Source organism: Myotis yumanensis, unplaced genomic scaffold (assembly GCF_028538775.1).
Source record: "Myotis yumanensis isolate MYYU_CA2020_CCGP unplaced genomic scaffold, mMyoYum1.0.hap1 SCAF_11, whole genome shotgun sequence".
Taxonomy (NCBI): domain Eukaryota; kingdom Metazoa; phylum Chordata; class Mammalia; order Chiroptera; family Vespertilionidae; genus Myotis; species Myotis yumanensis.
This window is the reverse complement of record NW_027223762.1, coordinates 34282538-34298520: the sequence shown is the minus strand read 5'-3', so window position 1 is coordinate 34298520 and position 15983 is coordinate 34282538. Positions and strand designations below refer to the sequence as shown.

Sequence of the window (15983 nt, the reverse complement as noted above, 5' to 3'; positions counted from 1 at the left end):
TACTTACCTATTGCTGCATTCAAACTTTAGTGGTTTAAATTAACAAACATTTATTATCTTACAGTTTATGGACTCTAGCTGTGATTTAGTTGGGTGCCTCTCCTTCAAGGTCTCTCATAACATTGCAATCAAGCTATTGGCTGGGGCAGCACTGGTCTCAAGGCTTGACTGAGGCTACAGAATGCTCTCCTAAGGTCACTCATATGGGCCTTTACATAGGGCTTCCTGACAACACAGCAGCTGATTGCCTCTAGTGGCATCAGATGGTATGCCACTTCTGATAACCAAATATCAGAAGTGGCATACCATCACTTCTACCACACTCTATTTGTTAGCAGTGAGTCAATTAAGTCCAGCCCCCACTTAAGGGGAGGGGATTATACAAGGGCATGAATACCAGGGGGCAGAGATCATTGGGACCATATTCCTACTTCCTGCCTGGGCTAGTTCCTCAACATGTGCAAATGTTCCTGTCCTCTGAATCTAGCTCTATATGTTCCATTAGCTTCTTCCCCTCAACCTTGAGGCATGTTCCAAAATCTCTTAGGTTAAAAATAAACCTTCCTGCCACCTTGATCTATGACCCCTGATCTTTCCCTCCTTCCCCTGCTACTCTTCTTGAGAATGTGACCTTTATTCCTCGCATTCACTTCCACCTCCACTTCTCTGCTAAGGTCACCCTAAATGCCAGCTCAGATGGCTACCTTTCAGTGCTTGACCTCTGCAGTATTTAATGCTGTTAACTCTCTTCTTAGCCTCTCTTGCTTGCTGACTCCACTTTTTCAGCCCCATCTTTCTTCACTTACCCCTAAATCTGAGATTGTCCAGGCTTAGCTCAACTTCTTAGCTTCACTCCCTCTGAATTCCCATATTCATTACTCCCAGCACCTCGAATGTTCTGATAACTTTTGTCGGAGTTACAAATCTTAGTCTTCCAAATCTGAGGTGAAGAAAATAACACTTTCTTGACCTTGTGACCTTGTTTAAATCAACTTCAATCTAACAAGGCGGCCTCATTCTACTGAGCTGGCAGGAAATTCATCTCCGGAATAGTTGAATGTCCCATCGCCCGCCCTCCCTCCTCCCCCCTCCCCCCTTCCACCCAGGAATGTGCCAATGTCAGCTCCTCCTGGGGGGGCACCTCTAGGCAAAGCCATTGGCCTTTGGTTCTGGCTAATTAATTGTTGAGATGGTCCCTGGTCTGACCACATGAACCCTTCAGGTCCAATGACCTTGCTGCTTGGAGCAAAGGAATCTTTGACAAAATCAGTGCTCGTGTGTCTGGGGTCCAGCCTTCCTAACTATCCTGATCAATGGCCCTCTTTGAGGACATGTCACCTCCCCAGCGAGTTGACACAGAGTAGCGCCCAGACGGCAGGCAGTCCTCCGGGGCCTGCTGATGTTCCCCCTCTTCTCAGTCCCAGGCCGAATCTCTCCTCTCTCCTGTTGCAAGCATCTCTCAAAGCTCTGCTGCCGGGAACACCACACACAGACAACCTTTACAAGGTGAACAAAGGAATGGCTACAGACCTGACACCTGCTTGGAATGCAGAGGAGGGAAAATTATAACAAACAAAACACACATTAATGTTGTTGGGAGTTTAGCAGTGGTTTCCGTAATCAACACTTTCTCCCTGGTGAATTTGTAGGAGACAGATGAAGGTAAAAACATTTGCTTTATTACTGACAAAGCTGATCAGGGGTCATAGATCAAAGTTGATTTAAACAAGGTCACAAGGTCACTCTACAGACCAACCCACTGCAGTCCCTCAAACCACTCAGCCCTTGGTGGGATGGATCAAGAGGGGGTGAGCCACCTCCCCCGCCCCCCACCTCCTGCTGATTGCGTCTGCTCAGTTCCTTCTTTAAGCTGCCCCTCCCCTTTTCTCTCGTAAGAACCCCTCTCATGAGGCTAGTTCCCCCTAACTTATATCTAAGACAACCCTGCCACACTGTGAAATCTGGACTTCCAGCCAAAGCCTCTCTCCTGAGCTGAAGACAGCATTTCCCAGTCTCCAGCACATCTCTATGGAGATGAATTTGAGGCAGCCCAAATTCACCACAGCTAAATCTGAATTCCTGATCATTTCACCCCCCACCCCCTTTCAGAATTAATGACAATACAATCTGTCTCCCACCCCACGGGAACCATCCTCTATTGTTTCCCTAGCCCAGTCTCTCAGCAGATCCCATCCATCCTACCTGAGAAACCTCTAGAAACGTGTCCCCCTCCCCCACTCGGTTGCCTAGGCTTCCTCTCTCCCCATTTCTTAGCTGGACCGTAGCAAGAGCCTCACTCTTTCCTTACCTCTGTCTCTTCCTCTCCCATCCTCAGGCAGAAAGAAAGACCCTGCCTACATTTCCAGCCTCCTCTTATCTTTTCCCCCAAATGCGTGCATCCACCTTGTACACGCCCTTCCTACAACCTCTGATTTCCAGAACCTCCGTCCTTTGCACATGTGTTGTCCTCTGCCTTGCTTTCCACCCTCCCACCTACCCCGCTGTTTGCCTGGAAAACTCCTCCTTGCCTGACAACATTCGACCCTGAGGTTATTCTTCTCTAACACCATCGCTGACCAAGGCAGACATAACCCAGCTGTCAGCAAACTTCCCACCTGTCTGAGGGGTCCTTTAGTGTAGAGATGGGTTTAATTTTTGTTTGTGTCCTGGGTGCCTACCTCGATGCCCGGTGAACATTAGGGGCTTGATAAACCCTTAAGAAATGAATGGCTTCGTGGCTACTGTTTCACACTCACCCCATTAACTTAGCCTTTCAAACTGATCTCATCCTTTGGTCCATCCTTTCCCGTCCCCTTCACCTGGTGACCTTGGTGCAGCGAACTGGCCCAGAGCTCTCAGGGAATTTAGTGGTGCTTTCCCTCTAGTGTGCTCAGCTGGAGGCAGGCAGAACAGGGCGTCTCTGCAGGCAGTGAGTGGGCCTTGCTGGAGGAGTGGCTGCTTTGTGCAACCTCAGGCCCTCCTGCAAATCAGGCTCCATCGCCTTCACTTCCTGTGCTCAGTCTGTGCTCAGGGAGATTAGATACTGCCTAATCAACGCTAATTTTTTCTTTTCTTTTCTTAATATTTGAAACTATCAAGTACCAGTTGCCATCCTAGTGGGTGGCTTTCAGAAATCCCCTTTTTTTCTCGTGTTTGACTTCTTGTGAGTTTCAAGAAACCAATCTATTTGGAAAGAACCTGCCCTTAGAAGTTCTTTGAATTGCTGTGAAGCCGGGGCAGGAAGTGACTTTGGATCTGGGTTAGACAGTCTTGTCTCACTCCCAGGAAAGGTGGGAGTAATGAGGTATAGGTGCATCTGGGAATGGGTGTGGCTTTAGATCATTCCTGTAGCTATTTCTCCATGTGTGGAGTCTGATCTGAAATGAGAGGATGTGTCTATTGCACACTGGTGGTGCACCTGTTCTAGTAACTAGGCGCTCTGCGAGTCCTGAGCTGGCTGGGGTTTCTCATCTCAGCTTGACCTGTTGTAACCTTTAAGTAGACTGAAGAATAAGCCAGTGAAACCCTGTAAGAATTAAATGAGTCTTATACACTTTCTTCAAATAGAACAACTGTTCTGAGATGTTTGGAGAGGGCTTGATGGCAGGGCAAGAAACACTATCTCCACATCATTGCATGGGAGGCAGAGATCTGTTATGTCTGTCTGGCTGGGGAGACAGACACTGTCTTTCTTCCCTGGTTTTCCTGATGTTTTTAGGAGGAGATGCCCAGTGTAGTTCAAGTGCCATGAATAGGGCATGAGGAGCTCTTTTGTGTAAACTTCTTAATGTCTCAGTTATTTATTGAACTCCACTATGTGTCAAGAGCTTCTGGATTATCTTTTAATCCATTTAGCAACTCTTTGAGGTAGATTCTTTTATTTTTAGCAGAAAAAAACCTGAGCCACAGTACTTTCCACAGTTCCTCAATTAGTAAGAGCTGGAATCTGAGCCTATAAGTGGTAAGAGATGAGCCTGAAGGCTATCTGTTCCACAGTCTACAACACTCTCTTACTACATACTGGATAGATTGTGGATACATTAGTTTAAAAGTAAAAGTGCCCTACAAGTCTTTTTTTTTTTTTTATTAAAAAAAGTCATCTCCTTGCCCTGGTCAGGGTTGCTCAGTGGTTAAGAGCATTGGCTAGTGCACCAAAGAGTTGTGGGTTCGATTCCCAGTCAAGGGCACGTACCTGGTTTGCAGGTTCAATCCCTGGCCCAGGTCCTGCCATGTGCAGGAGGCAACATCTTTCTCTCTCTCTTTCTCTCTCTCTCCCCCTCCCCCCCCTTTCACTCTCACTCTAAACAAAAAAACAAACAAACAAAAAATCGAAAAAATATCCTCTGGTGAGGATTAACAACAAAAAAAGTCATCTCCTCCCTGTCTCCCCCTAGTCCTGATTTCTGTTCCCTAGAGGCAATTATTTTCACTTTAAGGCTTTTGTATTAGTTACTCCTAGTTTTCTATTTGTTTTTCTCCTATTTCTAAATAACATGTTTACACTATTCTAGTTTTCGATATTTTCTACTTCCACTGAAGATGGGGATTTGACTCTTACCTTGTCCTTCCTTTCCCCTTCTCAGTATAGTTCAATATTCTCTACTTATATTATTACAACTATATAAATATTCACAGCTGAGCCATGTGACACACTGTAGTTACAGTACCTCTTTTTTTAGCTTTTTGATTTCCCTAAAATTAATGTTTTAAAACATTTACTTGGTTATTCTCAAACTCTGATAGAAATGTTCATTTCCTTCCACTATGATCAAGCTTACCAGGTAAACCTTCACTTTCATTTTTCTTTTCATGGCAGTATTCTCCAGAATCCCTTTTCTTCCTGCTCCAATCTAGACTGATGTCTAGGGAATGTTACATGGCTATTTTTTAAAAAATATATTTTATTGATTTTTCACAGAGAGGAAGGGAGAGGGATAGAGAGTTAGAAACACCGATGAGAGAGAAACATCAATCAGCTGCCTCTTGCACACCCCCTACTGGGGATGTGCCCGCAACCAAGGTACATGCCCTTGACCGGAATCGAACCCGGCACCACAGGTTAGGGCTACATGGCTATTATTCTGGGAGATTAACTGTCTGTCCATCCTATCTGTAGAACTCTACGACTCTTTAAAAAAAAAAAAAAAAAATATATATATATATATATATATATATATATATATTATTGATTTTTTACAGAGAGGAAGAGAGAGGGATAGAGAGTTAGAAACATCGATGAGAGAGATGCATTGATCAGCTGCTTCCTGCACACCTCCTACTGGGGATGTGCCCACAACCAAGGTACATGCACTTGACCAGAATTGAACCTAGGACCTTTCAGTCTGCAGGCCGGTGCTCTATCCATTGAGCCAAACCAGTTAGGGCAACTCTATGACTCTTTTGGAATACTTCCCTGTCACAGCTTCTCTGTGTTTCAGATGGGAGAAAACAAAGCACAGTGGGGGTCGAGTGTTGAAGTTACCCAAAAGTAAGGGGCAGTGCTGGGCCAGAACTCAGCTTTCCTGATTCTTAGCCTTGGACTCTCTGCAGGAGACCAGTGCCCCCTGCAGCCCATCACAAATGACCAGTGTTGCTGCTGACCAGGTTTACCTCAAAAGTTTCATACTCCCCGGAAGAATGCAGGTTGGCAGGGATTTGATCCACACCTCTAACTTCATTCATAAATGGGAGATATAGCTGAGCACTAGGCTTTGAATCATACTTCCTGAGTCTACCAATTAATAGTCATGCAATTTTGAGCTGGTCATATAATCTCTTTAAGCTTCAATTTCCTCATTTGTAAATAACTGCTACCTCATTGTAAGGAGTAATGCCACAACGTTTTAAAAGGCATATCCTAAATGCTTAGTCAGTTAAATATTTTTATAATTATGATCTAGAATTTCTCAGGAGATAGTAATACTTTCTTTTTTTGTTATCTTCACCTGAGGATATTTTTTCCATTGCTTTTCAGAGAGTGAAAGGAAGTTGGTAGGGAGAGACATATTGACTGGTTGCCTCTTGAGCACACACGGGGGTGGGAGGCTGGGGAGCAAATAGCAACTCAGGTACATGCTCTTGACTGAGAATCAAATCTGTGACTTCTCAGTGCTCAGGACGATGCCCCAACCTCTAAGACACACTGGCCAAGGGGAGATAATACTTTTACTATTGGACCTCAATTCTCTAGTATGCTTGAGTTCCTGGGATATTATATGGGAGCCGTGTACAATAGAATTCTCTGAGTGAGCAACTTATGTATCTCACGGTGAGTGGCTCTTGGTTAATAAGATGTCTGTCATTCTAGTTTACTTCCAGTCTACCCTTCAGGGATTGATGACATCCCTTGGCCAGCAGAGGTCAAGTGACCTATACTAAAATAAATACCATCTAAATGTCCTAAGTCTTGCTCTTTGCTAATTTTTGGCTTTTACATTTTTAAAAATTACCAACTGATGCAAAGATGTAAGTTTCCTGGTAATATTTTTCCTTAGGAGAAAGGAACATCTATATATCCTTTATCATCTACTTCTTCCACATGCTTCATACTATCCTTTCTGGTACTATTTCCTGTACCAGTTTGCATTCTAGAACAGACTGAATAAAGGAAAGATAATCTAGGTTTTGAGAAGAACTTTTGGGGGAAGAACTTTGAGATGAATTTTTGGGAAAAGAACTTCTAATGCAATGTATTTCAAAAGTGTAGGTCATGACTCAGGGGAGGTTGTGAAAACACCTTTGTTAAATCACAACTAGCACTGAAAAAGTAATAAAACAAAGTATCAACCTGTATTACACATAGTCAGGAAAGCGGTGTTTGTGAAACTTGTTTTGATTATATAAATTATATATACAAATATTTTCATTTATGTGTATATACATGTGCTGACTTGCAATGTATTTCTTACTCAGTGTTACAGTTGGAAAAGTTTGAAAAACATGTCTTAATGATTTTCACTAAGTTTTGTTTGCCTCTGCATCTTAGTTCTTTCATCAGGCCTCTCTTCTAGATAATCCTACTCAAATAAATAAAAACAAACAAAAGCCAAAAGATCAAAAACAACCAACCAAGCAGGACTCATGCATTTTCTTTTTCAGCATTTTTTGGGCATTCGACTACATAAAGATTCTTGGATAAAGGTTACTGCTCTCAAATCTACAACCTCATCAGGGCAAACAAATAGGTAAAGTGAACATTACACGAGTTAGAATAATTAAAATGTTAAAAGGTGCAAGTAACATGTTAGGGAATGTAGGCCGAATCACTCCGACCAAGTTCACATGGAAGTCTTTGTGCAACCAATAGGCCCAATATATCAATCATCAGGGTTTAGGAGCCTGTCCTTTTAAGGACTAATAAGTAAGTTTGGCTGGATCTTATGGCTTGATAGTTTCAGAAAATGTGATTTATAATACATTCTATTTTGACCTTAATACTTTAATGCATTTGGATCCACAAAGAACTTATGATGTCAACTTACTTGAAAACATTTCAGCATAGTGGGATATTTGTGTTATATCCTAGGATCAGTGAGTTGCCCTTATCAGAAAGTCACACTCCAGGGATGGTCAGCTGGCAATCCAATCTGGAAGACCACGCTTCACCAGTGAGTACCAGGGGCCCTTCTGTTATCCATTGCTCAATGGATTCAGGCGGCCCTGCTAATTAATGTAATAAATGTCAAATGTGTTTCCATTGGTGCTATGAGTGGCTTGCTAATAATCTTAATGATATAGACATAGGGTCTTACTTGTGAATTCAGTACTATTAGTATTCAAGATATGTGGTTTGGCTATAAAAAAAGTCACTTCAGAAACAAGAATGTTGCCGGGAGCCGGTCCATCCTTGCTGCTTGACACAGTCGCTGCAGGAAAGAAACATCTGCACAGCATATGTTTCAAGGGACCTGGCATATATAGCATATTGTTCTTAATATGTTTGCTCTCTTTAGCGCCATGTGTTTTAACCAAGGTCACCTCTCCGAGAAAGGTTGTTTCCCCAGGTGGGGATCTTTCCCTGAGGTTAGGGAGGGGATACAACCCCTTAATTAAGTGCCAGGCGGGTAGTTAAGCTACATAATCTTTACTCCCTGGAATGGAGATAAGAAACGCCCTAACCTTTGTAATAGAAATTGACAGGATTAAAATCGGTTGGTATAAATATGGATGTAACAAGACAATAAACATCAGATCCTGATCAGTTCCTAACTAGAACTCCGACCAGAACTTTGGCTGGAGATCCTGGCTAGAGGTCCTGACTAGGCTGCTGATCAACTGAAGGCTGTCTTCGTGTCATTCCTTCTTCGCCGACTCCGTCCACACCTTTGGGGACCCCTGGACCCGCTGGGATTGGACCCCAGCAGAATGTAACAAGCTCTGTAACATGTTCCTCTGTAGACAGTACCAAAGGTATGAATGCTAAATGTACTTCTGTCTAGCCCAGTGATGGCGAACCTTTTGAGCTTGGCGTGTCAGCATTTTGAAAAACCCTAACTTTAACTCTGGTGCCGTGTCACATATAGAAATTTTTTGATATTTGCAACCATAGTAAAACAAAGACTTATATTTTTGATATTTATTTTATATATTTAAATGCCATTTAACAAAGAAAAATCAACCAAAAAAATGAGTTCGCGTGTCACCTCTGACACGCGTGTCATAGGTTTGCCATCACTGGCTAGCCATTAGTAGAGGACTCTGGTCACCTGATATTGACCACAAGGCTGACAGAATTTTGCCCTCAATATATGAGGCAGATGCTATTGCTTGATAACAAATATTTAATAAGTGATTCTTATGAGGCAAATTGAGTATGAATTTCACTTTCAGATTAAGCAGGTAGTGGATATCATTATCTTCCAAAAAAACTCTGAGTGGTAAATGACCAAATTGGCTGTCAGTTTGAAAAATAAAATTACTCCCAAATAATATCAATCATAAACATCTATTTATCAAAGCAAGTTTATTTGATTACTTATTTCAGACAAATGAGGCTCATGCGTACAACTAAGAAATAAGACAATCCAAATAAAAGGCAGGAAAAATTAAAATGAATTACACACACAGCTGCATTCATTTTACTTAACACTGTGGAATGATTGATGTAGCACCATTTACCTCAAAGATATCCTAAGCAGTTTATAAAGTAATTATGTGGATCTTTGCTAAAATGTAGTAATAATAGCTTAAAAATTATAGCAAGTCTAATAATAATCTTATGTTCGACTAACTTCAGAAATTATTTCAGAAAAAATAGGAAATTTGGGAAGGATATGACCTTGTATAATTCTTCTGAAAAAATTCCAAGGAAATACAGTTACCATTATTGAGATTGGTTTTTTCTCCCATCATCTGCGCTTTTTATCACTATCATTATGACCTAAATTCTAAACTTTGGAAGATTTAATAGGCAGTTATTTATTTAAATACAATTTTATTTATAAAAAATATTTTTTAAACTAAAGTTCTATTGGTCTGTTCAGTATATGTTCTAGTCTGAACCACAAACACAGAAGAAGAGAACTTTAATGATACTTTAAATCATAAGGATTAGGATCTTTAATGATTAACTACTTTTTACCATTTCTAATGGCCATTATAAGCTATTCTACTCTGATCTTAGGTTGAAATTTGTTGAACTAAAGATTGACCCCATTGATGAATCTAAATTAACATGAGGACATTTATAAATGCAATAGGAAGCATTTTTCTAAGTACTGAAGAAGTTTCATCTGAAATATATAAAAAAACCTGGAGAGAAATTTGGTGTTTCAGCATGCCCCATCAGCCCACTTTACTAGTTAGGAGCCATAGTACATTTTCGGAAATATACCACAGAAAAATCTTATGGGAAAAAATTCCCGAGTCCGGGATTATTCAATTCTGGATAGCTGTGGTCCCCCACCCCTTTCTTTAGGGTCATGAACCACTTTGAAAAGGTGATGAAAGCTATGAATTTCCCCCCAGAAAAACGCATATAAAAACTTCTTATATACATTTGCGAAGGATTCCCTATGGTCCATGACACCCATTAGGAATTCTGATTTCAAAGCTGTTGAACAGTGGAAAATAATCTTAGCCCAGCTTCACTTTACTGCTTCTGCTAGAGTAAGCATTTTAATGTTACTAAATTGCTGCTGTAAGACAGTTATTCTTATTGTAAGCACCAATGTAGTGTTTTATTGTTTTTTATTTTTTTATTTTTTTTTGGTGTCAGGAGTGGGATCCAATGTAGTGTTTTAAAATTCATTCTCATGCCCCAATGTTATAAGATTTTAAGCCACAAACCCTGTCTCTCAAATTGTCCCTAAGGGTAAATTAGCAGAAAATTGTTTTCCTTTGATATATACTAATTTTCAGAACCAGTCACTGAAAAATGAGGTTAAAATTTAACCCTTGTGAGATACAGAGGCAGAGAAGCATGGAACAGACTGTAAAATTACAGTGGGAAGTGGGGAGTATTGGGGGAGGGGGAGGTAAGAGATCAACCGAAGGACTTGTATGCATGTATATAAGCATAACCAATGGACACAAAACACTGGAAGGGGTGGGGTGAGGGCATGTGCTGGGGGGTAGAGGAGCCCAGGGGAAGGTCAATGGCGGGAAAAAAAGGAGACATATGTACTGCTTTCTGTAATACTTTAAACAATAAAATAAAATTTAAAAAAATTTAACCCTTGTGAAAATGAACATGTCTACATAATGAACTAGAGGCCCAGTGCACGCATTCGTGCACCGGTGGGGTCCCTTGGCCTGGCCTGCGGGGATTGGGCTGAAACGGGCTCTCCAACATCCCCTGAGGAGTCCCGGATTGTGAGGGCGGTTCTCGGGGGATGCACCCCAAAATCGGGCTCCCTCCTCTCTGGTTCTGATGCGTTACCTGAGAACTGCAGCTGCCAAGTCACCACAGCTTGGCAGCTCCTGCATTGAGCGTCTACCCCCTGGTGGTCATTGCATGTCATAGCTACTGGTCAGATGGTTGGTCAGATGGTCGCTTAGACTTTTATGTATGTAGATAGTTCTAACTTTTAAAAAAAGTATTTCTAAGTATAGTTTCACACCTGAAATCCAACACATTTACTTAGTCCCTCGTAACGTAATATATACTCCCAGATCATACTTTACCTTTATACTTACTTGGAACCAGTACAATGGAAGATTCCTACAATGGTAACAAAATGTACTGAACATTCTACCTACTGTTCTGGATAAAAACACTTCATTTTTTACCAAACCCACCATCTTAAAAGCATTTCATCAACTCCCAGTTACCAAACAGGTGGAAGAATGCTATCTTTGAGAGGTCCAACTTGAACCACTGACTATGTCTTAACCCTATGTTGAATGGACCCTTAAAACAAGAGAAATGACTACACTATAGTATAAGGTTTAGGCTTATTGCTTTCTTATTAAAGAAAAACTCCACTAATCACTCCAAAGAATCTGTTTATATACTAAGGTAAACATGGATGTACAAGGAATTCTTAAAGAGACTTTGAAGACTGATAATGGAAGGGGAGAATAGGTAGATATTAAATACAAAAATGCAAATACATCACATATAAAATTTAATCAAATCCCTTACTAAAGAATTTTTCAGTTTGAAGTCAGGTGACAATTAGTCCTTTCATAATCATTCACCTTTACTCAAATAGAGAATTGGTAGAGCAAATCTCAAAATATTTGAATACAGGAAGATATAACGCTGCGGGCCTCTCCTCCCGGGGTGCGTAGCTCAGAGCGGCCTCCTGGGCCAGCAAGCGGTGATGGAGCCTGGGAAGAGAAAACCCAAAGATGATACATGGAGAGCAGATGACCTCAGGGCTGCACAGTTGGTACTCCCAAGGAAGGTAAAAGAAACATAAGGAAAAAAAACTACATAAGGACTTGGAAACAGACATCCCAGAGTACAAGGAGCAGAAGCTCAGGGACTCAGACTGGAGGCCAAGTGCAGAGAGAGGGCAGGGGACAGAGATCGGCCACAGCTCCAGAGAGCATCCTCATGGGGACAGAGATAAGGAGAATCCATGGGGGAAAAGAAGGGATGACCAGGACAAGGAAGCTGAAGGACAAGGCCCAAGAGCATAACTTGGAGAAGCACCAGAGCTGAGGCAAAGGCTGGGAGAGGGACCAGAGTCTGACTGAGAGCACCATGTGTGGAGGGAAGAGCCCAAGCTGGCAGGCATGCACCACAACCTGTGGGGCCTGAATATGCTCAGGCCGCTACCCTCCAAACTGACTTTCCTGAGTGCAGGATGCAGTCAGAATGGTAAACAAAGAAACTGAGGTGGAATTTCACAGAGATATGGGACTGGCACCAGCATGCAGAGGATATAGTGAGGAATAATGGAAAAGATAAAGCCTTGAGAAGGAAGTACAGCTACGACGAGGGCCCCGCCACGTGGAAGCTGGCTCCAAGGCTGGGAAGTGATGACTGTGGAAATTGAAAAGGAAGACATCAACTTAGAAAATGTTTGAGCTGACAACTACACGGCCAATTTTGAAGATGATTTTGAAGACCATGAAGATGACTTTGAGGTTTGTGATGGAGAGGATTAGTTCGCACTAATGAGCCAGAATCGAGAGAATTGAAGAACTTCCCTCAGCCAGAAAAAAAGGAGATAAAGAAATTCAAAATGCATTAATGCAGAAAATGAAAAGACTGATGTACACAATTCCAGAGCCCATTTGTGTAATTTTTGTGGATTTTGCAACTGCCTCACACCGTCAAAAGAGTCAGGACTCAGGCTCTTAAGCAAAATTTGGTCTCCTGGGAAATTTGTGTAAGATATTGAAAAATAGAGATTTTCATTGTTTCAAAAACAAAAATATTTAAATAAAGGAAAGAGTTCAGCTAAGAAAACAGCTTTCCTAAGCAAGAGAAGAACCAAAGCTGATCCATGGAAAGCGGAGAACCTCAGAAAACACCTTTGGGCTGCAGTCGGGCACTCCCAGGGGAAGTAAGAAACACAAGGACTTGGAAATGGATGTCTCAAAGTCCAAGCAGCAGAACTCTAGGGATCCAGACAAGGAGGCCAAGTACAAAGAGAGGGTGGGGGACAGAGACCAGCCCCAGCCCCAGGGATCATCCTTGCAGGGACAGAGACAAGGAGAAGCCATGGGGGAAGAGAGAAGCTGAGGGACAAAGCCTAAGGGCATGACTTGGAAAGCACCAGAGCCAAGGTAAAGACTGGGAGAGGGACCAAGAGCACTGCATGCACGGGAGGAGTCCAAATGCCACAACCTGTGGGACTTGGGACGTGTGTGGGCCATCCCCCAAACTGACCTGCCGAGTGCAGGACGTGGTCAGAATGGTGAACACAGAAACCAAGGTGGAAGTTCAAAGAGATATGGACTGGCACCAGAATGCAGAGAATGTAGTGAGGAACAGTGGAAAATATAAAGACTCGAGAGGAAAGCACAGCCATAATCAGGGCCCCGCCATGTGAAAGCTGACTCCGAGGCCAGGAAGTGAAGACACTGAAAACTAAAAAGGAAGACAGTGACTTAGAAAATGTTCAGCTAAAACAGCAGCTTTGCTTTGCTAAGGAAACTACAACTTGGTTGTGGGATTCGATTCCTGTCTTTTCCTCTATAAAAAGTGAATTAAAGGGGGAAGATACCAAGATGGCGGTGGATTACGTGGAAGTTACAGTGATATTCTCCCAGGACCAAATTGGAATTACAACTAAAATATAAAAAAAATCATCCTGAATAACCAACTGAAGATTAGCTGGAGAGAACCCTTATAACCAAAGATGTAAAAAGGAGACAACATCAACACTGATAGGAGGTGCAGAGGTGTGAGGGGCTGGCTAGGCTCCACAGGCAGCAGCTGAGGTTCCGGAGGGATATCTCAGTTGTGGGGGGCTTCCCTCTGAGAAGTCTGGGGAAGCCCAAGCTGGGCTCCCCGGCCCAGAACACCAGAACTGGGAAAGGCGCCCAAATAACATCTGGCTGTGAAAAGTACCAGGGTTCTGTTGGGCAGGGACAGAGAGCTAGAAACGCAGACACACCCTTAAAGGGCCAACACACTAAATTTCGTTTGCAGCCACTTACCTGGGGCTCCAGCAGTGGGAGGGCAGAGTGGACTAGAGCTGTGTGAGGAGAGTCTGGAGTTGGTGACTCAGCAGGAAGAGAGCAGAGAGGGCAGCCGCTGGGATCCCTGTGCTGAGTCACTCCCCCACGCTGCAGAAGCCACCTATCTCAGGCAGACCTTTCCCATCATTGCAGCCTTAGCCTGGGGGGAAGAAATTGCCCCACCTGTTAGAAACCCTCTTACCCCACCCTACGGTTTAGGCTGTGCTGTGCTCTACATTCTGAGGCTTTTTAAGTGACTGAGACTAACAATCACCCTATAGATACAGGTGGATCTCTGGGTGCTTTGAGTCTTTGCCTGACCTGCCTTTGGGCCCTGGGCTAAGTAAAGCAGGCCTGGGTGCACAGCTTGGTCCTTCCCCCATGCATCCTGCCCAGCAGAGGGAGCCACAAGCTGTGGATCATTGATAGCTCTAAACAGGGTACTCAAGGCCCGTCACAAACAGCGTCTGACATTGGCCTGAACCAGAGACCATTTGAAGAAGCCCCAAACCAACAAACCCAGTGGCCAGCTTTCTGACAACAAAGTAGGTTCTAATAAGCTCCACAAGCAGTATATCAACCGAGAGATATTGGCAGGCTCCAAACCCTGCAGAGAATTCCGCTTTGTGTGATAAGTAACTGCACAGCAGCTTGCACACTGTGTTGGGGGTTGAGCTTCACTGTCAGCCAACCCGAGGATTGAACCCATGCACTAAAGAGCCAATAGCAATCAAAGCTAAATTAAAACAGGAGGGTCCATGCAACATGCACAAGGAACATTAGAGCACCCAGATCTGGTAACCAGGGAGATTGTGCCACTGGACCCCACAGGTTACCCACTACGTAAGGCCACCTACCAAGCCTGGGAGTTGTAGCAGATCTACCTGATATATAGAAACAAACCCAAACAGGCAGCCAAAAGAAATATGGGGAGACAAGCCACAAATGAAAGAATAAGAGAAGAGCTAAATGAAATGGAGATAAACAATTTATTAGATATAGAATTCAGAGTAATGACTGTAAGGATGCTCAACAGCATAAAAAAAGATATAGAAACTTTGAAAAACAACTAGTCAGAAATAAAGAATGACATAGCAGAAATAAAGAATACAATGGAAGGAACACAAGATTAGAGCAAGCTGAGGATCAGAACAATGAATTAGAAGATAGAGTAGAAAAAAACTCAGAGTACCAGAAGGAAAAAACAAAAAACCAGAGGACAGTTTAAGAGAGCTGTGGGATACCATAATACATAACAATATCTATATCATAGAGGTAGCAGAAGAAATAAGCAAGGGATAGATAACCTATTTGAAGAAATAATGGCACAAAACTTCTCAAACCCAGTGAAGGAAAAAGTCACACAAGTTAAAGAATCACAGAGTCCAAAGCAAGAAGAACCCAAAGAGTCCGCACCCAGACACATAATTAAAGACACAGAATCTTACAGGCAGTAAAAGAAAAGCAATTTGTTGCCTACGAAGGAGCTCTCATAAGGCTGTTAGCTGATTTCTCAAGAGAAACTATAGGCCAGAAGGGAATGACAAGAAATATTCAAGGTAATGAAAAGCAAGGATCTGAAACCAAGACTACTCTATTCAGCAAGGCTATCATTAAAAATAGATGGTGAAGGAGCATCCCAGACCAAAAAGGCAAAAGGAATTTATCATCACCAAATTAGCATTGCAAGAAATATTAAAGGGACTGCTATAAGAAACAGAGAAACACATGCATAAAGAAAAGGGCAATAAGTACCTATCCCATAATAACCTTAAATGTAAATGGATTAAATGCTCCAATCAGAAGACATAGGTAGCTGAATGGATAAGAAAACAAGATCCACATATATGCTCTCTACAAGTGACCCTCATCAGAATAAAAGACTCACACAGGACAAAAGTGAA

The 15983-nt window shown here is 42.5% G+C and overlaps 1 protein-coding gene and 1 long non-coding RNA gene across 6 annotated transcripts in view; one reads left to right on the top strand and one right to left on the bottom strand.

Annotated features, from left to right (window-relative positions):
• LOC139019920 (uncharacterized) overlaps positions 1 to 15983 on the top strand; it is a 44725-nt gene that overhangs the window by 20436 nt on the left and 8306 nt on the right. Inside the window, exon 2 of the long non-coding RNA XR_011473169.1 lies at positions 7526 to 7607. This is a non-coding gene — a long non-coding RNA (uncharacterized lncRNA). The remainder of the gene's footprint in view (positions 1 to 7525; positions 7608 to 15983) is intronic.
• The window catches only part of PAPOLG (poly(A) polymerase gamma), a 41690-nt gene continuing 34640 nt past the window's right edge, over positions 8934 to 15983 (bottom strand). For 2 of the 5 annotated variants that reach the window (XR_011473166.1, XR_011473165.1), the window contains exons 23-24: positions 14059 to 14239; positions 11690 to 11772 (exon numbers count right to left, since the gene is read on the bottom strand). Coding sequence is in view for 2 of the 5 variants with exons in the window: in XM_070429274.1 (XP_070285375.1) it covers positions 11643 to 11772 (130 nt within the window). In the remaining 3 variants the exon portion in view is untranslated. Of the gene's footprint in view, positions 11773 to 14058; positions 14240 to 15983 lie in introns of all 5 variants that reach the window. The other 3 variants (XM_070429274.1, XM_070429278.1, XM_070429277.1) reach the window with 2 other exon arrangements.